At 33.6% G+C, this 24,686-nt stretch overlaps 2 protein-coding genes across 4 annotated transcripts; both read right to left on the bottom strand.

Annotated features, from left to right (window-relative positions):
- Positions 1-4,301: 4,301 nt before the first annotated feature.
- On the bottom strand, positions 4,302-5,967 carry LOC140791033 (transcription factor MYB60-like). Of its 2 annotated transcripts, none has more exons than XM_073141384.1 (3): positions 5,732-5,967; positions 5,460-5,589; positions 4,302-5,234 (listed from the first exon to the last, which is right to left on the bottom strand). In XM_073141384.1, exons 1-3 carry the CDS (start codon positions 5,862-5,864, stop codon positions 4,565-4,567), a joined length of 933 nt encoding a protein of 310 aa, XP_072997485.1. In that variant the 5' UTR covers positions 5,865-5,967; the 3' UTR covers positions 4,302-4,564. The 2 variants fall into 2 exon arrangements, with proteins under 2 accessions (XP_072997485.1, XP_072997486.1); XM_073141385.1 differs by having other exon boundaries at positions 5,460-5,594; positions 5,732-5,818.
- A 6,035-nt stretch (positions 5,968-12,002) lies between these two features.
- On the bottom strand, positions 12,003-21,500 carry LOC140790620 (phosphatidylinositol 3,4,5-trisphosphate 3-phosphatase and protein-tyrosine-phosphatase PTEN2A-like). Of its 2 annotated transcripts, none has more exons than XM_073140769.1 (13): positions 21,204-21,500; positions 19,530-20,036; positions 19,127-19,228; positions 19,002-19,058; positions 18,275-18,340; positions 17,590-17,766; positions 17,420-17,506; positions 17,269-17,333; positions 17,089-17,165; positions 16,292-16,338; positions 15,273-15,403; positions 13,224-13,293; positions 12,003-12,723 (listed from the first exon to the last, which is right to left on the bottom strand). In XM_073140769.1, exons 2-13 carry the CDS (start codon positions 19,944-19,946, stop codon positions 12,196-12,198), a joined length of 1,824 nt encoding a protein of 607 aa, XP_072996870.1. In that variant the 5' UTR covers positions 19,947-20,036; positions 21,204-21,500; the 3' UTR covers positions 12,003-12,195. The 2 variants fall into 2 exon arrangements, with proteins under 2 accessions (XP_072996870.1, XP_072996871.1); XM_073140770.1 differs by having other exon boundaries at positions 21,345-21,464.
- Between the last annotated feature and the right edge of the window lie 3,186 nt (positions 21,501-24,686).

Genomic DNA, 24,686 nt, shown 5'->3' on the forward strand with positions numbered 1-24,686 from the left:
GATTAAATTGTCTTGATGCATTTCCTTATTTAGTTGTTGAGAGAAAGTGTCTTTCTGTGGATTCATATGCAACTGTATGAAGTACTGCTACATTTGTACCCTTTTACTTCTCACTTTTTCAGTACTGTTTGAATTCAAATGGGGTGTCTTAATTTTCTCTAAAAATGAGAAATTGTTCCCTTTTGTGATATATAAGTTGACTTCTTACACCTGATTGCATGTATCTATCTTTGTGATGTCTGCATAATTCTATTGTTCATGACCTACGTTTCCCAAGATTAATTCTTCATATGTAGAAATTTGCAGACCACTGGTTGACAACACTAAAAGATCTCTTCCAATTCAGCAGTATCATTGTTAGTTTGTCTGCATGAAAGTTAGTAGGTGAAATTAATACTTCTTTAACTTATACTGAACTGACTTCCTGATACATATCTGGTGTTAAATAGAGTTGAGAAGTAGCCTCCTACACAATTCTTGTAGGATCTCTAGAGGTCCTTATTATGGTCAATCTGCTGAATGACTTTTTCCTTCTATTAAATACTGGATTTTTGTCTTGGTTGGAGGTTTACGAGTCGTCTACTCTAGGGCAACATGACTAAACATGGATAAATTATTCTTCCACCTACACCATACTCTATTTAATTAGCAGCAAATCTATACATATTGCTACAGAAATAGGACAAATAGGATAAACAGAAAATACAATGACCTAACTCATTTTGGCTTAAAGCCTACATTTCTATGCATGAACTCCATTTGAATTAGATATTTTCTCCATCATAAGCTCTTTAATCATACCTCAATCAAGCCAATAAGACTAGGTGAAGCACTAGAACTTCAAGGGCTAGATTGTTTTCAGCATAAAGAGTGAGATATTGAACTAACATGGGTTAGGCTTCAAAGCAAGGTTGTAATCATTAATTGCCTTCCCCTACTTTATAATGATAAACTTGTCACCTTGCAAAAGTAAATATTTCTCGAAGGAGATAATTATTACAGGTACATGATATTCTTATTAGGATTGCTTATCTTTATGTTTACTTAGGATAAAATAGGTTAAAGTTCATTTAATATTCAGGTGTGAATGTGTTTGATGACAGTAGGCCACACCTTATTCTCACCTTAGTCTGAATCAAACTAGGCTATTGTTATGCACTTGGTTCCTTTGAGGCCATACTTTTACCATTTACTTCCATGAAATTTGTTTGGTTGGTAAGTTTGAAAAGGAGGTCATTCTCAGTTTCTCACATTAATTATTTCTTATGACCACATGACATTACGATGAGAATTATGCCACCTATCCTGGTTCCATAATGTCAGTTCCAAGTGAATAATGAGGGCTTGATATGTATGATCTTACTTGCTCCTTTACTTCTAGGAAGCTTCACGATTTTCCACCGATCACACATCAAGCTCATATGTTCCTATCAACTACTGTTACTTGTCTATGATAAGCAATGGTGACAGGTTTCCATGCAAGAGTGGCAGAGTAAATTGCAGAGGTGGAAGTGGAATAGCTACATGATTGCATGAAACATAATGTTAACAAAACTTATTCTAAACCAAAATTTAGTGTTTAGTCATAAAGTGCTATGCTGCTAGAAGTTCTTTGGTGTCATTTGATAAACAGAAAAAATGACCCAGGGAAGCAGAATTACGATTTTAACTTTGATATCTGTGCAGACTTTTTTTTCTTAATCTTCTTGGTGTCAAACAGGTGAGCTGATACTATGGGGAGAACCTCGGATGGCACTATTCTTTTGGCTCAGTGTGAATGCAGATGAGATGTTTGATACTAACTAAAATGAGAGGTAAGCACTAATCAACACATTATTTTTGCGACAGTGGTAACTCATTATACCTGCTGTTAGTTTCCTGATAAACACTGCAGCTTGCTTGTTTTATGGCTGCTCAAACAAACTGGCACATATAGCAGCAAATATACTAAGTTCATCCATATGTGAAACCACATCTTAAATGTTACTATCTTCAGAAGAAAATTGGCATTGAACTGGTGGTCCTTTTTAGTTCCCACCTATTCTAAGTCTTTCTAACACGAAAATAATTTGTTTTGGTTCTAAATCTGGATTCATCATAGCGTCGCTATTAATACAAGTGAAAGTCCACTGCAGGTTCTCATCATCCCTTTAAAATTTGTCGCAACAAACAAAAACAAGCTACGTGCAATTTGGGCAATCGGTAATGTGGCATCTTTGCCACCTCTCTTTTATAGGAAGTCTATTAGCTGAACAACTTCAAGGACACCTATTTAAGGGTTAGTTACAATATGGTTTTCTGTGACAGATGGCGAGATTTTTCTCACACAAAATTAAAATTAGAGATTATTATGTTTGGCTATAGTCAATTGACTCAATTATGAATGTGCTTGTTGGTTGATGTATTTCATAGGTCTTAATCATAATTAAGGATATTATCAACATGAATCACACAGATTCACCCACATGTAGAGAGACATACATGTTCCTGGGAAATAGTTTTTGATGCTTCTAGCATGTAGACCACATAATGTGATGTTTGAATTGCTGTCTGCAACTTTTCACATTCCACATTCCACATGCCCTAAACCCCTTGACCATCAAAATTTGAGTCATTTAGATAAGCTCAGACAAATAAATAGGGGGAAGATCCTCTGTTTTAATTGTTGAGAAACTGTTCATTCAGTCAACATCTGATCAGTAGGAGAAATGCTTCTGAAGCACCTCAATCTTCAATATAAGAGCTTAACCTTACTGTATATTACATCTTGTAGATTCACTGGAATATGTCATGTGGTTTATCTACTAGGACCAGTATCCATTCTCATCACTATGTGTGATTATTCCACTATTATCTCTTTTCCTGCAGATGATGTAATTCCTTGCGCTTAAATATTTTATTCTTAGGGATAACGTCAAACTGACATATTTATCATCAGCAACCTCAGGCAAGTCTATATATTCATAGCATTGTGGCCCATATATGGAAGTGGTACGGTAATTACTTGCACTTGATTATTTGCTTCTTGAGGACTCAATGACTACCAGTGACAAATATGCCTATTAACTTCATTCTATAAAATACCATATATTCATAGTGTGACCCCACAATATATAAGTGGTATACTTTTCCTCAGTTAGTGTCCACCTTAAACTCTGATGGGAGTCAATGTGGGCACTAGATGCTAAAGATAGGCATTAAATGCAATGTAGCCTTAAGTGTAAAGGGATTTTTCATTATCATCCTTATTTTTGGAATTTTCTTTTATTTCCATTAATAGGTCTAGTTGCATGAAATACTTTATCTAATATTCCGAGTTGCAGAGAAAGCTATTGAAGCAAGGTGATGACAACTTTGCTATTTAAAGAACTTGGCCTGGATACCAAAAATTTCAGGAAGATAACATGGGAAATCTCTCTGCCATGCCATGAGTACTGTTCCCCTCGTAATAATGTAGTATGACATGAGAAGTTTACATCTCATCTCAGTTTTAAAAAACTTCCACTTAGTGAAAGAAGTTTTGTGAGTGGGTGACTTAGTATTGGGATGTTCAAGAGTTAATGACATGATAGATAATATTAGTAGGACTTGTGATGTAACAACAAGGCATTGTGGTTTACTATGTCTTTGCCCTCTTTATTACAGATGTATAGATCTCAAAGCTCAGTCAAGAAGGTGAACGTATATATGCAATGATAGACGCAGGTACGCAGACAGAAACTAAGAACAGTTGCAAAGTGTTTATAGAGCTTTCATGTACTCACTGTCAGCAAAGTGATTCAACGCCATAGCTCTCAAATGCACCTCCTAATACTTCCAAAAATTTGTAGAGCTTTCATGTACTCACTGTCAGCAATAATATGCACATGGACACATACTAAAACGTGTCACATATCCTTGCTTATGTTGCAGTTGCAAAGTGACCTCAGTGAATTACATAACCACCATCAGACTGATCACAGGGATTCACAGCCCACTTGTACAGTGGGGTCTTCCACCATAAATTCACCTATATTTATTGGAAAAAGCTGACAGTTAGATTTTGCACTTAATAGTATCTGTCCATGTATAGCTGCCGACATAATGGGGTGTTTGCTTCATATTTGATCTTAGATACATTTGTCATCCATCATATATACCATTATTGCAAAGAAGGCTAAAGGAGATTCATTGTCTTATATCTAATCTTATAATTTCAAAGCAAGAGGATAATGAATGAACACCATCATATAGTTCACTAAAAAGTGTCGAAAATTTAAGGCTAAGGCAAAAACTGCCTCAGGACAAGGAGACATCAAAGAATTAACATAAACATTTTAAAATTTTTATTTGGAATTATGAATAGAACAGTGTTCTTGCTCTTATAACATAAATATTTTGGAAATTTATTTGGAATAATGAATAGAACAGTGTTCCTGCTATTATATTTGCTGAGAAACTCCCAACCTTTTCTTTCACTTGTATCATGATGACAATAATGCAAGTGTCAGTAGGCAGCTAATGCATGATCTTGCTTTCTCTCATGCAAAGCTGGCGGAGATACTAGAAAGGATTATATAAATAGTTAGAACATTGGGTCTGAGTAGCAATCAGTAGATAGATCCATCAGATCCCCTGTGGATTCGTCCAGGAGCCAATTCTCCAGCAAAGAAAATGGTGGTTGTTGGTTGTCCAATCTCTTGTTTGTTTTAGTGTCAGCTAATGTAGACTGAGACTCGTAAAATGCCAAGCCAGCTGATGATTTCTCCCAGGCAATGCTGTGATCGAAAGAGAGCAATGACTCGAGCTCTTCGTGGCTAATGAAGCCATTGGATTCTGGATCACTCTTGACTTGGTTCTCTGTTATATAGTCTGGCATGATAGCATCACTGCCTATGCTGTCAAAGGCATTGCTGCTTTGCTGTTCTTGTCCTTCAAGTGGTCTGGCATCAAGCTTTGATGGCATCCACCCTTCTAGAAGCTTTGAGATGTTCTCTGCACTGGAGGCATAGTTTGAGGAGCTACAACTGGATCCAGGGAGAGGTGATCGAATGACGGAAATTTCACGACTTCCGAATTTGCTGTTGCAGCCTTCAGTTATGACTTCATGGCAACTGGCACTTGAATCAGATGAAGTCATGCAGCTGTCAGATGCTATCCTATTCTTCTTAATTTTTTTCTTCAAGTGGGTGTTCCAGTAGTTCTTGATATCATTGTCTGTTCTCTGAGGAAGGTAAGAAGCTATTGCGGCCCATCTGCCAAGTACGAGATGGAAATCAAAGAATTGAAACTATATGTAAGGCTAGCATAATACTCCACTAAGCAAATACTATACCTCATTCTGTTATTCAAAATTCATCATGTATTCTCATTTTATGACATATTGGGATCTCGAATTCTTACATGTTACTATGGAGCTAAATTCCCTTTTTTTAGGCAAGAGGGAGAAACCAATAGGAAGAAGAAGGAAAAAAAAATACCTGTTTCCTAGCAGACCTTGGAGGTGGACGATGATTTCTTCTTCATAGGGAGTGAAATTCCCGCGCCTGATTCCTGGCCTAAGGTAATTAGTCCATCTCAATCTACAACTTTTGCTGCATCTCATCAGACCTACACTTGAAGAGTTCAAAGTTGATTGTAGCCTTAGAAAAAGGAACATGTGTGTATTTCTTTTCTTTATTATGTATCAAAAACCAAACCAAAGAATGCAATTTGATTAGTACAAACATCAATTGGACAGTAAGCCTCTTACCAGTGTTAGTAGGTACTAGTCTCCAATTTCCAGGACCATGCTCTTGGATGTAGGAAACCAAGATGATATCTTCTTCCGGAGTCCAAGGGCCCTTTTTGATGCCAACCTTGTCACAGCATGGAGGTCTTCCCATGAGTGGCAATCTGTCTCACAACCACCTCCTCTCCACTGCTTTCTCTCTTTTGCCTCTTCTCCTCTTACGTTTCTTTTTTTGGGGTCACCCCTACAAGTGTCTCATGAACATGTGAGTGTGTATATGTATGTATATATATATATATATATATATATATATATATATATATATATGTAGGATGACTTGAATGAGGGTGAACCTTCATTCACATATCATCTACCTCTCTGTTCCTTTTTGTTCCAACTTCACTCTGCTTTCCTTTTACAAAGTAAACTGTGGCTTTCTCATCCTCTTTATCTTTTACCTCTGTCACATGAATCAGACTAGTTGATCTCAATCTCTATTGTAGGCCATCAATTCTCCATTAATGCGTCTCATTCATGAGATCGCCTTCGACGACACTTCATCTACCCGAGTTTTGTCCTGTAAGTTGTGGAAATGATGTTAAAAATAACAGGCTTCATTTCACCATTTGGTAGATGTTCTTTAGCACATCATATACATAATTCCAAGTACCTATACAATTGGCCTACGCATGCTTATCTATTCTTGGTCTCATATGCATGTCATTAACTATATCAACATGAAAGGGGGTATATATATACAACCAAATACTTATGCTCGAGTTTGTTATCGCAGAAATTTTCACATTCTTGAAAATGTGACATATATATATATATATTATTTTTTTTGTAATCATAATAAAGTGTCTAGAGATAAAGAATTAGTATCTTCTTTTTCCCATCTGATAGAGAAAATTGATACTTCTTGAATGCAGTTTGTATCACTGTAAATGCTAGTATTTCCCCTGGCTAATGTTTAGGGACTTCACATACTAACGCATAGAAATAGCAATAGTTTAGGTGCCATGCTTATGAGGAAACTTTGCACAACTACTTCTCTTAAGCCATGTATGGTGGAATCATGACAACTAGGGAAATTAAAAGTATTTTACTTATAGAATACATGAAAAAGAAAATACCAGATGGATTCTACCTAAGTCAAGACATCATGAAAAGAAACATTGCTCCTTGCAATAAATGATTGATGCCATTTGGTTTACTCAAAATTGTAAGAATAATTTTTTTTTTATCTCCTGTTGCTTATTATCAAGATTACACCAAGGCATCACTATGGTTGTACTTTTGTATGAATTGCTTCGCATATTAAGTATGAATACAGATGAAACAAGCTCCTAAACTTGCCAAGCAACTAACTTTGCCCCTCAGATAAGGTTATGAATACTAGTCAATGGCTTTAAATTTGGGAGTTGAGAAGCCTTTTCTCAAGACTAATCACAGTTTAAATGAGATGACTTGAGTTAACCCTGGCCACAATTGATTGCAACAAAGAGATCCCACCAAACTGTTTCTTTAATTAGCCTACGGTAGTAGAGTTAGAGATCGTAAGATATATGTAAAAAAAACAAAAACAATAACATTTTTTGAATAGGGCATAGCAAATCTTTCTCACTTATTTTATCATCTGATGATGGATCCTCATGATGGACAAATCACTTAGAAAAATTCACCAAAATCTTCACTGCTGAGTAATTAGTACTTGATAATAAAAGGGGAAGAAGACATCTTGATTAAACCTGAAACTAACCTGAAACTAACCTGAAAAGCTTACTCTTTAAGTTAGGGACTCAAATAGTACATAATGACGCGAGTTGTGTGATTAAGACTTTCGTGATTCCCAGAGTCTTCCCTAAACTTTTAAGCTTTGTCAAATTTGGATTCATCTAAAGAAATAACTTTGTGTAGGACGAATAAGTATCATCCTAACAAATCTTTATTATCTACAAAAATTTATCAAAAACATCATACATTTTACTTTTATTATCATCGACGTTCTACCACCACGTGGATATTTATTATTCAACCTCTTTATTTTGCTTAAAATGTTTCAATCTTAACGACCAATTACTGTATAGATAAGTTAGAGTAACTATGGATGCCAAAATAGAAATATTTTTAATAAATTTTCTTAAGATAATAATTGATTCAACCTTTCCTTTCTCAAAGGAAGAAACTTTGTTTTCTTACTTCTTTACTTTCTTTTTGGCACCAAAAAAAATTTTCTCTACCTAAATTTGCATGCCAATCTTCCACGTGAACATTGAAAAGTAGCATGTTCAATTTGGCAACTAGAATGGTGCTAGTCTGTACCTTATTAAATTTGATAGCAAAATGACGTCTTTTGGACAAGCTTTTATGGCCACATATATATATATATATATATGTTAAAAGTTTTAGTTCTACTGTTCTACATTGAAGTTTGATGATATTAATAGAGTCAATCTTTGATCAAGCCAATTCTTATATAATGAGTAATAATCACAGCAACCCTTGGTATTAAATTGTTGTGATTAATAGTGGGGAAAAAAAAGGACAAAAGTGATGTTGCACTGCTATTTAAATTTAATTAAGATGTAGTTGATCCACAGATTTGCCATTTTGATCGGCCACTCTTTAGAGTGAATGACCAAAATCACACCTTTTTAAGTTTTATTTACCGAAATAGATTACACCCAGATTTAATACTAAAAGTGATCTATTTTAAATACTATACTGTTAAGCATTTTACCCGGCCAAAAATAAAAGTTGATCTCATCAGCATTTTTTTCAAATAAATCGCTGATCTAATTGGCATTTTTATTAAAAGAAAAAACACATAAAATTTTAGCGCTTTATTTGGAAAAGGAAATAGTTAAGCGTTTTACTGTTAAATATATTAAAGTATTCAGTGCCTTATTATGATGTTGAACTACTCATTTTTGTAAATCATAATATTCGAATTGATAGTCTCTTTTAGACATGATACGAAGTTATGAAGATAAAATAAAAATAAATATAATAATTTTGGTTGAGAAAGATATAGATAAAAATATTAAAAAAAATTTGTAGCATCATAATTTTGTGCTTAGTTTCTCTACAGCCAATTACGCTTAGAATCATAATTTTACTTTTTTTTAGTTTATTTTGATAAAATGTTAAACTTATTACTGTTTTACGTAGTGCTAGAGTTACACACGCCTATTTAATATTAAGTTTGAGATATAATTTATTTGAGTAAATAACAAATAAAAAAGGGTTAGTTTGGTTAAATAAAGCTCTTGCTATTTCTCTGTATCTCTTTACTTTTACCTCTCAAATTCTTTATTCTTTCTTCAACAAGGATGCAGACGTGAGATGCTTAAGTATTTATATATATATAGAGAGAGAGAGAGAAATATATTAAGTATTTATTTTGCTTTAAATTCTAAAAGTATAAAGCACACAAAAAATATTGAACAAAATTATATATATACTGAAAGAGAAATTCCATGGGCTACAAAAATATATAATTTCATACAGTAACCCTAATTATGGTCAAAGTTGGAACTCACTAAGTTCAGCGCTATTAGATTATCAATCCAATCCGACCCGACTCCACTCGTTAACATTAAGTCTACAAATGTTTTTGCCATTGCTGATGGATTAACTTACAAATTACTTATTTTCATCTTAAAAGATTTTACGTTAAAATTTCCGTAGAAATTTTGGAGATACCTCTTGAAAGACAATAAAATGTTCAAAGAAAGTTTAATTTTATATTTTTCATGATAAGCGTTGAAACAATGTGGCAAGATATTTACTTAAAGCATCCAACGTTTTATTATTAAGCAGTCGTATTTTTTACTAGAAATTATCGAATTCATTACTGAAACCAAGTAGCAGTGGGGGGACCCTTAAATTTATTGCATTTAAATCTTAATAAAAATGATATCCAAATATTTACCAGTCCAAACTGAATCAACTGGTGGACTTAAAAATATCTGTTATACATATTGTACTATCGCTTGTGTTGAAGAAAAATCCTTAATAAGAAAATAGGACAAAAGAAATTTATTATGTACGAATATTCGGGACCACAATAAATACGCAGCAAATAGATAATAATAATAATAATAACATCTCATTTGCAGAAGCTAGGTTTAATTATGTATTCACCGGGGCTAGTTAATATGTGGAATAAGATTGAAATAAAAAAATAATAACTCATATTTGTTATTAATAAAATGAGGGATTTATTATAGAAAAATATCTCTATATTTGCTAATATTCTAAAATAGAGATGTAATAATTATTTTTGATATGATATAAAATAAAAATATATAGAAAAAATATTTTATTTTTATAAAATTATAATAAATACTCTTTGATTTGATATAAAGTAGATTAACATGATAGATGTTAAGGTTAAATTTCAAGAATACTCAAGTATCACATTATACTCATAAAAAATAAAAATAAAAAATGCAATTTGCTTATATATTTTGAACAGAATATATGCCAACTTTGTTCATAGCCAACTCAATGGAGATCCTACAAATGCTTTATAATATATATATATATATTTTTTTTTTTTTTTTGTTGTCTCTCTGTACTAATTAGATTGGATGGTGGTCCTCAAAACGACCTAATCCAATAATATTGCATCTAGATGATTGTATTCTGATCCAGATACTGCACATTAACTGTTAATCTAACCACTGTTACTCCTAACGCCCATCTCTCTCATGCTCGTGACAATGGTCGGTATTCCAGAAGTTCAAAAAGACCTTCAGCCAGTTGCCAAGTACTCAGATAATTTCAATATATCTTCTCATATCATATAATGATGTACTAATTATTTGGTTTGTTAAAACATAATCTCTGTTATAGAATATGTGTGGAGAGATTGGCACTGGGTTTCACCAAGTTCCCTATAGAATACGCTCTTGAATTAATTAGAAATGGACTGGAGAAGAAGATGCTGCATTGCTTTAATGATCATGTGATTCTTAATTAAGATCTCTTTTTGTATCCAGAAAGAAGAAAAAAGTTGGCGAAGAAGGATTAGTATTGCATTGGCTAGCATTTGCCGTGATCAAAAGTGGCATTAATTGCCATCAATTAAGATTTCAAACACCATTGTTGCAAGTTTGCAACGTCAGCTCTGGGGTATCAAACTTTTTGAGTTCCAAGTAGTTTAAAACAACGGCACGAATATAGTGATTAATTATCTCATTCAAACGTCTTCTAAGAACATTTTGGAATTGATAGAGTCAGGTATATACTAAGGTAGTCATTATACTAAGTTATCTACCCAAACCAAAGCTGACAGCGAATAAGAATAATGATATTTGACTTTAGCATAGATAAGATCCTTCTTGTCCATTTTTTATGCAGTTGACAGGGAAACTTTTTTAAGTTTTAAACTATTAAAGCAATCTAGTTCTCCAGAAGTTTTAAGATGTTTAGAATTAGGATTCTCAAACAAAAAAGAAAACTTGGCTGCGACTACACAATTAGATAAGCGAATGAATAGTAAGACTGACTTGAGTGGCTACAGAAAAATATATTGAAATCTTAGATTCCCAGACAATTGAAAGCTAGTAGATCCTGTTGTCGATCAAGAGTTATTGGAGATTAGAAACTTAATCAAATACGTCAGCTTACATGAGTCTCAGCGCTAATGACTTCTTCTCGGTAAAATCTCTCTTATTACACCAAGCTTTGGCACTTTCCTCTACCTTTAAAATTCGAAAAAATTCTGTAGCTAATCATGCTAGGCGAGCTTCATACTAAATCTAATCTAATTAAAAAAAAGGATTACTCAGGATGTCTCTCTTATGCCCTTTATGACGAGGAGGTCGAATCGGTGGAACACTTGGGCGGATCTTACTTCAAAGCTCTCAAGGAAGCCAGAAGAAAAATGAGTCATATTCTTACCTTTCCTCCTCGCTTTGTAATTTATATTTATAACTTTATAAATTCTTCCACTTGAATTCATAACTAGGCAAAGCACATTAATTCTCAAAATAATTGAAAGCTAGTAGACGCTTCACATGAAATTAAAAAACGAAAAAGAAAATCGTCTTTCATGCACAGATAAGAATATTAGAAGGTGACTCAGGAGCTCCCTCTATGCCTGCATAGATATGAAAACCCCAAGTACCTATCTCTTTCAAGCTTCATTATTGCTCTCTTGTGAATCTGTGACGAGCTACAAGCTTTTATGTCAATTCCATCTTAGAAGGAACGACAATCAAAAATAACAAGCAGAGTTGACCAACTGTGGAGAACTTAAAAGTTTAAACAAATTTACTGCTTGATCCAAATCTCCATCAATTCAACCATGAATAACGTCACCGAAATATACAGAGCTACCATACACAAGGACTGCAAGAATAAATAAATTTTCACTTGCTTTTACCATAACAGGTGTTTTGTGTGCTTCTCTATGGTTCATGAATCTCTTACAAGCATTTCTTTACACGTAATAAGTTTTCGGCCACCATGGGTCACTCACTTTCATAATCATCTTCATCACCAAATGAAAATACAGAAGCATCTGCAGCAATTGCCTTGAATTCACTCATGCTAGAAGATTCCACCTCAGGTGGCAATGACACAGAGGAGGTCTTACTGCTCTGTGAATAGTCAGGTGCCTTAGTAGCCCCGTCTTCACTTTTCAATGAAACTCTTTCAATGCCTTGTTCTACACTTGTCACTTCCTTTGGAGTAGCCACTGCTTCAGATGCTTTAGCAGAACTAGCAGATCCTTCCACATTGCTCGCCACCTTGTGCCTGCTCTTGGATGAACCACTCTCTTCTGCTTCACTGTCGGAAAAGACATCATCCTTATCTTGGCTTCCCGTTTCCTTATTCGAATTAGGAGATGTTGAGCTATTCTCTGTTGTTATAGTGCCAGTGGTTGAGCTGCCATCGGATTTCTTATCTGCACTTGCATTTGTCGGTCTCGGTGTTTGTGAGCCATCATAATCTACTAGAACAACCTCAACTTGGAATCCAGGAGACGGTAGCTTTCTCTGCAAGACAAAGTTGGATTCATCAGAATGGCTAAAAGAAAGGAAGACCCAGAAGCTATAGTGAAAATCAATAGTACAATCACAAGTTACAACTTAGAACCAACAGCTTCCAACAAAATAGGGTTGCAAAGTAAAACAGGTTCAACACTTCAACATTTTGGCTTTACCAGCTTTCGATTTATGCAGAAAAATAGATAATATTCGGCTTGATAGTGGATCTGGACCCTATTAATGTGATGGAATTTCTGCAGATCCGAATAAGGGCAAGTGTTTAAGCAGTTTATCCAGGTTCAGATGTAGGTTATATATAATTATATACAAAACAACAAGAAGGTCAAAACATCAATGCATTTCACCTAAATTAAAATTCTCATATTTTCTTAATTGGCTGTGAGCAAACAACATTCTGGATTCCTTGTAGTCCACAAATAAGAATAGTAAGAATAGTCTATGAAACGCAACCTTTCCATAAATCAGTCTCTCTTAAATTGATATCTTACCTTATCAAAACCATCAAGATCAGCTGTGTTCAGTACTTTCCTGTTTTCCATCATTGTTGTGTTTAACCAACTGCAAACAAAAGGGAATAGCGCATAATCATCAGTAAGAGATCAACCAATGAGAAGGTATTTTCAAAGGTCAAGAAAAACATAAAGAAATTAAGGTAGGCCATTAATGTTAGTCACAATTCATATGCCGTCTGCATGAGCTCCTGCAAAGAGGGGTGTAGTGGAGTGTAAGATGCACATAGCCTTAACCCAATTTCTAGGGAGATTGTTCCATGGCTCAAGCACATGACTACTTGGGTGCAATAGGCAAGCCTTACAGGCATACTAAGTGTGTCAATATTATAATCCTCCTATTAGCTAATATTGGATAGCCAATAGGGATGTCATTTAGAGGATCCAACCAACTACTGATACAAAGGAAGAAATACTAAAGTTAAACCATTAATCCATTTATCATCTTCATAGTTTATATAGAACTAATCAAAATTGATAAATGTTATTTACTACATCTTTTACAAATTACATTTAGCATGATGAGAAGTTAAAAAGGCAGATGGTGTGTCATTTGATTCAAATAAAAGAGTGAATAGCTTATCAATTAATATTTATGTTTATCTCCTTTAAACCCTTCGTTTTTATATATGGATACCTTTTAAAACTTTTTTTTGTGAATACCTTTTAAACCAAACTAATTATTAAAATTTCTACCCTTATGTTTGTTTTTACACTCTTTTCACTTAATGGTAATGGTATTTATGTACTAAGGCCTCATTTACTTTAGGAATAAGATCAATTCTAGAATAGATATTCTTCTTTGTTATTTACAAAATGATGTCCTTACTCTAGAAATAACTATTATCATGTTCACTTATATTCTAGAATAAGAGTAATAATTACCTTTGATATGATATGGAGTGAAGAAAAAGATATTAAAAAAGTGTTTTTTTTTTTTTAAATTATCGTGAATATCTTTTGATTTTATAAAATAGGTTGATGGGGCAGACATCAACGGTAAATTAATAATTAGATAAGTGTGTGGTATAAGATATAATTATGATGAATAATATTTGTCTTCTAGAATAGAGTTATTATGATGTTTAATTGTTATTCTAGAATAAGAAGTATTCCAGAATAAGAAAAAAAAACTATTCATGAATTAAACGAGAGCTAAAGATTTTAACTTATATTTATTAAATAATTACATGAAGGGTGTATATATACAAAAACTATGGCTTTTAAAGGATATACACATAAATTTAAAATTTAAAAGGGTATACATACAAATAAAGAACCTTAGATAGGTATATATATATAAACAAATCCTTTTATTTTTGTTTTGAAAGGTATAACTTTGATTTTTCATTTCTCTCAACTAGAAAGTAAAAAGAATTCACAATTCTAATCTCACACTCTATCTCACCAAACATCAAGAAGTTCAAATTTTTGTTATGAAGTAAGTTTCCTAGGAATAAAACTCCTAAAATCACTCCACTCTCTCACTTTCTGACGACCAAACGGGCCCTAGAGGAAAGAATAGGCCAAAAAATGGCATGGCAAAAAGTAAAAAAAAGGAAACTTAAAACACTTTGTTTGACATAATCTTGCACCAAATAGAGAAACAATCCGTAATAGATGCAATTAAAGGCTTGGTGGTGGTGGTGATGGTGATGGTGATGGTTGTTGTCATAACAACATAAAATAACCTTGTCTTTTTTATTCTCAATCCTTGTGTTGATCTCTCATATCTTGGTATCATATCCACCTATTCATTTTTGTATCTCTCAGCATGTCAACTAGCTCACCATCTTATTAAAGGTGAAGTAGGAATTTTATTCTTCCAATATTTCAAGTAACCTTATTTTCAAGCTTTTAAAAAGTTACTCATCACATTTATACTCAATTATTGTAACATTTTGACCCTCAAGAATATCACAACATGCATATATTTCATATTAATCTAACAAAACCAAACTATCCAGAATATTAATACTTGTTTTGAGCAAACCAGCAGCATACACCACAAGAAATAAAAACTCTCACCAGTAGAAATCTCCTTGGCGGTCATGAAAATGAATCTTGAAATCACCAGATACCTGAGTTAGACCAGGCTCGCCCGGTAAAGCAAAGACCATGATCCCTTTTTTTGGTGCACTGAACCAATAATCTTCAGGCTGAAAATATAATGATGAATGAACTTTTTAATAAACTGTCTAATGTCAACTGAACTGCAAACTAGATTTCAGGGAGGGAATTTTATCATGCAGGTAAGCTAATAACGAAAATAGGGAATAAGAAAGAAGAGAAAGGAGAGGGGGAAGTACATAATGCTGCAGCATAGCAATCATAAAATACAATTGTTATCAACAGTAATAACCTCAAAAACATCAATTTTAGTTCTAACAGTATGTGGAATCCATTAAAGCATGCATGATAGTAAGCTCTTTCAAGGAATGGCATAGAGCACGCAGCATTGGCTCCTGAAAGTTGAAAATAGGTCCCTCACCCTGACACTTCTTTGGGAGATGGGGAAAAAACTCAAGAAAATAAAGACTAAATAAAAGACCGAGTATTTCACTTGCAGCACTACAAGCAATGCGGGTTGGTTGTCAGTGCAGCAAAGAATGGGCAAGATCAGCATGTCAGCATAGAATGGGCTGGAATGCTCACATGTTCCACAAATGCTGACTACCATGGCGATTCATGGCCAGAAATTCAAAGAAATCAACTTTTTCATCTGCATATATAAAAGCCTACTAACATGGCAAATTACAATCAATATTAAGTTAACAGGATTGCAATTGGTCCAAACAAATTATGTTCGGTATCAGCCATGACATTTGGTCATAAGAACTAGGACAATACATCGCACATTGCATCCTACTTCAGCAATCTGGACACCACTCAGTTGAAAATAGGTTAGGCTTCGCTCAGACTAAATAAATATAGAGAGAAAAGCCATCAAGCATATGTTTCATCCCAATCAGTGAAGGCCAAAAACGAATATAAAAATATGATGCAAGCTAACAAAAAATGGTCAAAATTTTAGAGGAAAAAAATACCATTAGATCTTTGGTCCTTGGATGCTTCTTTGTTGAAAAGAGAACTCCTGTGGCATAAAAAGAAAATTAAAAAAGGTCATACTTATTATCAGTTTCGTATGAATTGATTGAAATAAGGGATATGAAAATATGCTCTAGTGTGGTGCATGCCAATGAACAACATAAAACAATTTGTCCCCCATCAAGAACTAGTGCTCATCTTGTAGCTGGTCGTTTCCAAAACATTGAAAATTTGAATCAACTTGATAGGAGGATCACTTGATAAAAGAAAGCATATCGTTGATGGTTATCTGATTCATACACAACAAAGGAATCATGCCAGCCTACACATGCCTCTGCCAAATAGAAGATAGCAGCAAGTGTCATGGCAGTCTACTTATTATAGACAGTACAAATCATGGAAAAAACCATAATTTTGTTTCTATTGTTGCAGAAAAAGAAAAAAAAAAGTTTAAATGGTTGACACTTGACAGCGGTACTGGGTACGCATTTCTTGGTTTCTCTTACATAAGAATTATAGTATAAGGGATACTGGGATAGTACTTTTTCAAATCAAACACTGACATGAGAATGCTCAACTTCTTAAAAGAAACAATGCACTTCATAATCATTAGGATCTGTTTTCTGTTTTGATGGTTTCAAAAAGTTAGTCTTCACTAAAATCAGCAGCTAGGAGAAGGAACAATCTTAGCTTTGATACCTGAAAAGGCTAAAATCCTATGATACGAAAATGACAAGCTCTATGACAAGGAAAATGTCACAATGCACAGAGATGAGATGATGGAAGTCGCAAGTACCATTATGATCAGAGACAGTAATCGAAGGCCTGATCCAGTAAGGGCATCTGTGGAGGCGAAATCCCCTAAGCATGCACCTGCAAAAAAAGAGCAGGTAAAACATCACTTGTTACATGTAATTGGTATGTTGGTAGCCAAACTATTCACAGTTTGACAAACAACGAGAAAACACCAAGGTACCTGCGGTCTGATTGATTTTCACCATTGAAGTATGTCATGATGCGTTCAAAATATTTTACATATCTCTGGAGAAATTATAAATTAAAGTCAGAAATGTTACAGAAAAGATTCAAAGTGAGAAAAGTAAGATATTATATAGGAGGAGACTGACAATCTGACTTGGGAGAACAAGCCCTTTTCCATCTAAACATCTTTTCTGGTTATAATACTCCATGGACTCCTCGGCAGTTGGAAAGAACTGCGCATTATAAGATAGATTCTTCAAGGAATAGGAAGTGACGGAAATATATCAATTTGTCTGCTAAAATTGATAATTCTCACCTTCAGATATAAAAGAAGACTAGAAATCATCAATCCTGTCCTCGCCATACCAGCTTTGCAATGAACAACCACCACATTCTCAATATCCTCCTTCAACCAAGAGTAGGCACTTTGACAAAATGATAATATAAGTTGGATAGGGGGGCAGTTATGGTCATCAAATGGGAAGCATGCCACCTGAATGTACATAATAGTAGATTCATTGAGAAAATTGGACAGTCCAGAATATTCAACATCATAGATCACAAAAGTTATTCAGGTTTAGCTGGTTCTCATAAATAATATCAAGTGAGTCCAACTTGTCAGTTTCTAATTCTCCAGTAGCATGCAACTCTCAACTCTTGTACAGTACAATTTGAAAAGTTGGGCACTACAACAGGAGCATGAGCATGTGGCATACAAGCTGGGATTCTGGTTTAACCATCATGAAGGAAGGAAATTATTGAATAAAAATGGAAGATGGGTAAGAAGATGACTTGGAGATGCTTGGACTTGTGGAAGGAAGTCCAAGAGGTTTCTTGAGATTTTCTAAAGTGATTTCTTCAATTATTGCAAGTCCAAATTTCCAAGGCAATAAATGGATAACTCATAGTTTCTCAAAATGGATTTCAGGAAAGTCGTGTTCATATAAAAGGCTTTACAGAATCTGTGAGAATAAACAAATATGTAAGATATTTGTCCTCACCTTTCCTTCAAAGAGTGATGCATCATACAGCCGTTCGGAACACAGATTGTACACCTTGTACTTTCCCTGTACAAAAAAGTTTAGATTAGATAAAGAAAACGACAATCTCAAGCAAGAGGCCAAAGAAGAATAACTTAAGATAACTATGAAGAATTATTTAGAACTGAAAATAATATAAGCATGTTCAAACAAAAGGTAATAGCAGAACTGAGAATAAAAATAATCACAATGGAGTTAGATCATATAGGAGGTCAACAACTCATGCAACCTACCGAAGCACCAACTTCAAGTGCAGCAAAAGTTTCCGGTGACTTCATCGAGAAAAAGATTCATCAATTTCATGCAGGATGATCACGCTAAGAATGACTCTTTAAAAATGGTACTAAGCTTATCGAAGATGTTATTATACAGCCCTAGGGAACTAGGCTCCCTCGATTGGAACTCATGCAAGTCTTAGTGACTATTACCTAAATTTCTCACAGTGAATCAAGTAGTTTTATTCTGAAAGAGTGCAGGAACATAACAACACTAAAAAGCTCAAGCATTTCGTCTTTATATAATGAACTCAGCCTAGGTAATAATTTTAGTTCCCCCACTAGATTTGATATTTTAATTTCTAAGATTCATAATGGTCAATTGGCTCGCTGAATTCCATCAGATACAGAGTAATAGCTATTAGAGCAACCATTGAAAGTAAAGAAACAATGCATAAGAGAGGATATATTACTTTATGATGTGTTTCAAAAAACTTGATCACTTCTTCCATATGGTTGCGGTAGAATCCCTGCATTACCACATATTGTTACTTCTAAGAAGGATGGCAGGAATCTAACTATTTAGCATCAGAATTACCTCTACATATCCAAAGAAGCCTGAGCTCATATCACCAGCAGGGAAACCCATCGCAATTATATTCTCCGTGATATAAGTCATATCTAAATCAAATCCACCTTCCTGGTATAAACAGAAGAATTGCATCCTTTGAGAAGATTCAAGTTTAAGAATTCCCTTGGTTATCATATTAAGCATGAGTTACCTCAAGAACACAGTGAAGATAATTAGAATTTGCAAGCAATTTACCATACAGTAAGAAGTAAATAAGTATGCAGCTATAGTCATGCATGCAGAAAGGTTCTAGATAGATTATAAGTCAAAAATAATCAAAAATCCTTTTCTTGGAAAAAAAAATCAAGAAAGTAAATCTCTATTATTAAACTTTCAGCATGACTGACAAGCCATCGTAATTCATGTATACCTGGTATCGTCTTTTGTTCTGAGAGACTATATGGCGAGCTTTGACTTGCACAGCCTTCACTGCGCTTTTGGATGAGTCCACCAGCCCTTTTGTCAAAGAACCTAGCACACCAGGTTGTGCAGTGGTGGTGGTTCCCTCAGCACTCTCATCTTGTTGGGCCGCTTTTGGAGATGAACGTAATCCAAGACCACTAGTGAAACGTGCAAATGTTGATTTTCCAGGACTGCCAGACTGTGGATCTTCTTGGCCTGAAGGAATTGGAATTTTGAGATTTCTGGCCCATGAGGATATGCCAGCTCCAGAAAATATGGATGGTGTGTCTCGTGCAGAAGCATCTCGCATAGAAGGAGAAGAATTCTGACTATCTTGAGCTGTAGTTGGTGGTGAAGATGGAGTATCAAGATGCTGTGAGTCCATTTAAAAACCAACTAAAAGTTCCCCAAGATCAGTGACAATTGTTTGTATGTGCCAAGCACCAGCCACCAGGCAATCACATATGCCAGATAACTGCAAAATAATTATTTAAAATCAGTGGGCATACATCCAGAAGAATTTCAGTAAGAAATAAAGAACTTTCACAAAATTTAGCATGCATCCAACACATTTCGGATTAAATTAATAAATTAACTTCAATTCATGTGTGAATACACGAAGGGGAATTGCTAAAATATTTCACATTTCAATTCAGTATTGGATTAGGATATTGCTACACTCCATGAACTGACTAGACATAATTTGTGTTTGGTGAATTGATTGCATTAAAAAGTTGTGATGACCGATGAGGGCTCAAGTTCAAAAGTGCCAATTCATAGAGTCCTAGCATGCTTTTATTCAATCAATGCCAAAGAACATACACAATACCACTAAGAAGTCACCCAGTTCCTAAGCAGAAAACAAGTGCAGAAAGTTGAAGGCAATAAGAAACAGAAAATCCAAAGAACAATATATTACTATAAAACTAAAATGTAAGTAAAATCCGAAAAAAGGTCATTACATGTCATCATATAACAAAGCGCTTTAATGATTTCAGCAACATTTACTATTTATATCACCTCCCAAATCAAGGATTCTAGAAAATTGTAAGTTAGCCAATAAGAGCCATCTTTTGTGAAACTGAATTGAAATTTCCAAAACATCTCTTTCATTTTTCTGGATTTGCTTTTGTCCAGGAATAGAAGTTGCAGGATTGCTTAAACAGTAGGCAATTAGGTCGAAGTTATGGTCATTACCGACTCTGCCTTAATTCTGAACTCTTAGAAGATTAGGGAATCTTGTATATTGCCAATTAGTAAATATCTAGTAAAGCACATCGCCACATTTAAATGCTTATCGGGGTAAAACTAGTTTAATAAATGCTTCAACTGTCCATCAAGAATATATCTTCGCCACTCTACTCCAGATCAATCCTATCCTATCTCACTATTCTCTCTTACTAAATATTGCTTTCCAGCATCCCTATTCATAAATTTACACCTCCGGTTTACAATTAACCTCTTCCAAACACAACAAATCCAGCAATTAAAGAACAGAGCATCCAGATGTGCTCGTATAAGAGAAAGCTCAAAGACTGGGGAATCGATGAATCATTCTGAAACCTAACGAAGACGACACATGAAAAACACGGAAATAGGAGGAAATTAGAGACAAAATTAGAGTGAGACGGGGAGAGCTGACCTCGAAGCACTGCGATAGGAGGATAGGAGCTCGATTTGGGAGGAGATCTGGATCGAGACGGAGAGAGACAGAGAGAGACAGAGAGAGACAGAGAGAGAATACAATCGATTCAGATTACGCGAGAGAGAGAGAGAGATTTACCGCGGACGGAGACGCAATGCGCGGATCATATCAAGTCCAAGGTCGAAGGGATCCGAGATTATACCATCGGATCGCCAATCTCGAGATATAGACGAGAGAGGGATCGAATAGGGTTTGGTCGTGATTCAAGTAAACATTTATTTATCTATTCTTCCGCTGACGGAGACGTGGGTCCGACGAACAAATCTGAGAGCTCTTATCACTTAATTTTGTGTAAGGTTTTTTAATTATAAATGGTCTCAAATGTAATATAAAAAAAATATCCAATAATTCACCTAAGAAGATTTTGTAATTTAATTACATTTAATTTTTTATTTAGAATATAAAAAGTAAATACATATATTTTCAATTATAATGAAGTACACAAAATTATTTATACACTATATATTAGAGTCAACAATTTATAAATTAAAAAAATAAATACAATTAAATTATAGAAGTCTCTAAGTTATAGTGTACTTGGATAGAAAAATTAGTGTACCATACAATTTTATGTACATTATAATTTATACCCAATAGTTAGTTTAAATTCGTAGTGTCTTTTCCTACCTTATTATTATAAATAAAAATAATTTGGTCTTTTCATACTAAGAGTAATGTCTTATTTGTTAGGTGAATATTATAGGCTTTGTTTGTTTTAAAGAAACCTCTAAACTAGTTAATAACTAAATATTTTTTTATATTTTTTTATCTAATTAAGTTTACTTTTTAAAAAATTAAAACTAAAAAATAAGATTAACTAATTGAGTTCGGAGCTTAGCGTCAAACTAAATAAGACCTATCAGATTAGTAGTTTTTGTTCTCTCTTTTATAATTTACAATTATCTTATCTAGTTATCATTTGTTCTATTTTCTGCAAATATATGAATAATAATAATAATAATAGTCACCCTACTTATTTTCTTTATTTTGAATCATATGCTAGAATATGAATATCAATTGACTCTTTTTATATTTTAGCTATAATATTTCAAAACTTAGGGTCCCGAATGTGAATGATTATAAAAGTAAAATGCAGATAAATGATAACAAAAATAAAATTTAGAATGTTTAAGATAAAATTTTCTGAAAATTTTTATATATTGATTAAGCCTATCAAGATAAATGAAGGATTAAGCTGGACTGAGGCCTATCAAAATAAAATTTGGTTGGATCTAAGTTTGTGCTCAATGCTTGAGAATTAAATTCAATTCTGGCCCAAGCCCAAGTCACAATAGTAAAAAAGGTATCGGGCTATGCCCATGGATAGCCACATTTGCTTGACCCGAACCGTTGACCCGTTATTTGGTGGATCGGGTCAAGAAATTTAATTCCATAGAGTTGGATCGAGTCGAGTATAAATTACGAGACCCGAGCTACAATTTGGCAGGGCTTATCTAATGCATATATTAAATTTTTATGTTCAGAATAATTATAAATATTTTAGTATATTAATGTTTATTGGTCGGGTTTGGGTCGAGCTATAATTAATAGTTTGGGTTTGAAAAAAAAAATTATTATAAAATGTATTGATGTTAATAAACAATATGACCGTAAATTTTGAACAAACTATATAGGTTAGCTATAATATATCTAATAAAAATATAAATATTTGGACATCTAATATGATATTAGTATAGTAACAAAAATTAATTTTCCAGCAGTCATTTCCACCAGATTAAATTCACCATCCCCTTCGCCTCGCGGCGTTATCCACTGCGCCACGTTGAATAGTTTGGTGGCACGTCCATTACTGGTGATGTTATAAGATGGATAGATATATGTGAATAAGAAAGGCTTCTATTTTAGAAAGTCTATGTCGCAAAATAAACATATGGCATAGAATATTATAATAATAATAATAAATGGCATTTGTCCGTATATTTTTATCTTTAACTTTTAGTTGTAATAAAATTTTAGAATATCTCACCAAGTTATTTCAAAAATACGAATAACTATAACTAATTTTGCCCTGCTGATATTTTATTGAATTGTTGTGTAACGATGATAACATTACGAAAATGTTTTAACATAAGATGGCTAAGTTGTATGTGGTATTACTTTTGTGACAATAAATTCATGAATAAAATCATGTATAATTTTTTATGAAATAGATTCAAGTTATAGTTAAGTCATAGAGTTTATGTAAGATTGAGTTGTGCCAAAAAAAAATCAAGCTCTAAGTAAGAAGAAAATTAATTTTAACGTGTTATTTTAGAACTCCGTTTGGACAGGACTAAAGAATGCCGACATCACTTAAGATAACACTGGATAATATTTGACTAGATTTTCTCATAATAAAACCATATTTATACTATGAAAGTAACACTCCAACTAAAAAAGACAATTTTTTCACCACGTAATTTAATACACACAGATAAAATTATAATTCCATATTTTTGTACCGTAAATTTTGCGGTATAGTAAGAGTTTCATACAATTTGATCAACCTATAAAAAGAAAAAAGACACATTTTTTTTAAGTATCATAAATTTTGCGCTATAGTAAGGTGAGAATTCCAAGCATGTCAACTATCATGTATTAGTTTGAGCGCTGTTGAATTTGCAACAGTCTATTAATTGTGCTATATAACGTTTTCGATTGTATTCCAAAGGGAACTATTTTTCTTTTTCTTTTTCTTTTTTTTGTTGAGAAAAACAGTTTTGCTAGAATAACTAATTTATTCACAAGGATATTTATTTTAAAAATTGACCTAAAAATATATTGCTTTCCACAAAGGAAAGAAAAAAAAAAACACTTAAAAAGAGTTGGAAAGCTAAAAACTTGTACCTGAATTCATCATCAACTACCTAAATTTAGATAATCCACCAAATTTGATTAAGAGATTTAAATTCTCCCAACACAATGTTGGAATATCCAAATCAAACATGAGGATATCAAAATTTATCCCTTCTCACTCGACTAAATTAAGGACAAAATGACTAAGAGAAGGAAAACAACCACTAACCAAAGATGTACAAAGACTTTTTGGAACTTTTGTATTCATCTGAGTCTGACCTGATTTGATCTGTGACAATGTCATACTTTGAATCATAGACATAAACTAAAATAAAATGGATGCATCAAAGAACTCGCTTACTATTCAAATTCCATGTAGCAATTAATTCAAGAGATGGTGAGATAACTAGCTTTGCAACAGGCTATTTGACATCTCTCTTGTCTTCCAGACTTCCACTGCCCTCTCAATCTAATTAAGAAGCAGGCTTAGTATTAAAGTTAAAAGCCTAAAGTTTATAATAAAATACCAGCATCCCAATTTTTCCATTAATTATTCATTAAAACCATATAGACGATTAATATATAAATAAGTTAAATTAATATCATTATTCACTCATGTAGACA

The sequence above is a fragment of the Typha latifolia genome, chromosome 6 (genome assembly GCF_019914945.1).
Source record: "Typha latifolia isolate L0001 chromosome 6, TyphaL0001v2, whole genome shotgun sequence".
NCBI classification, from domain to species: Eukaryota; Viridiplantae; Streptophyta; class Magnoliopsida; order Poales; family Typhaceae; genus Typha; species Typha latifolia.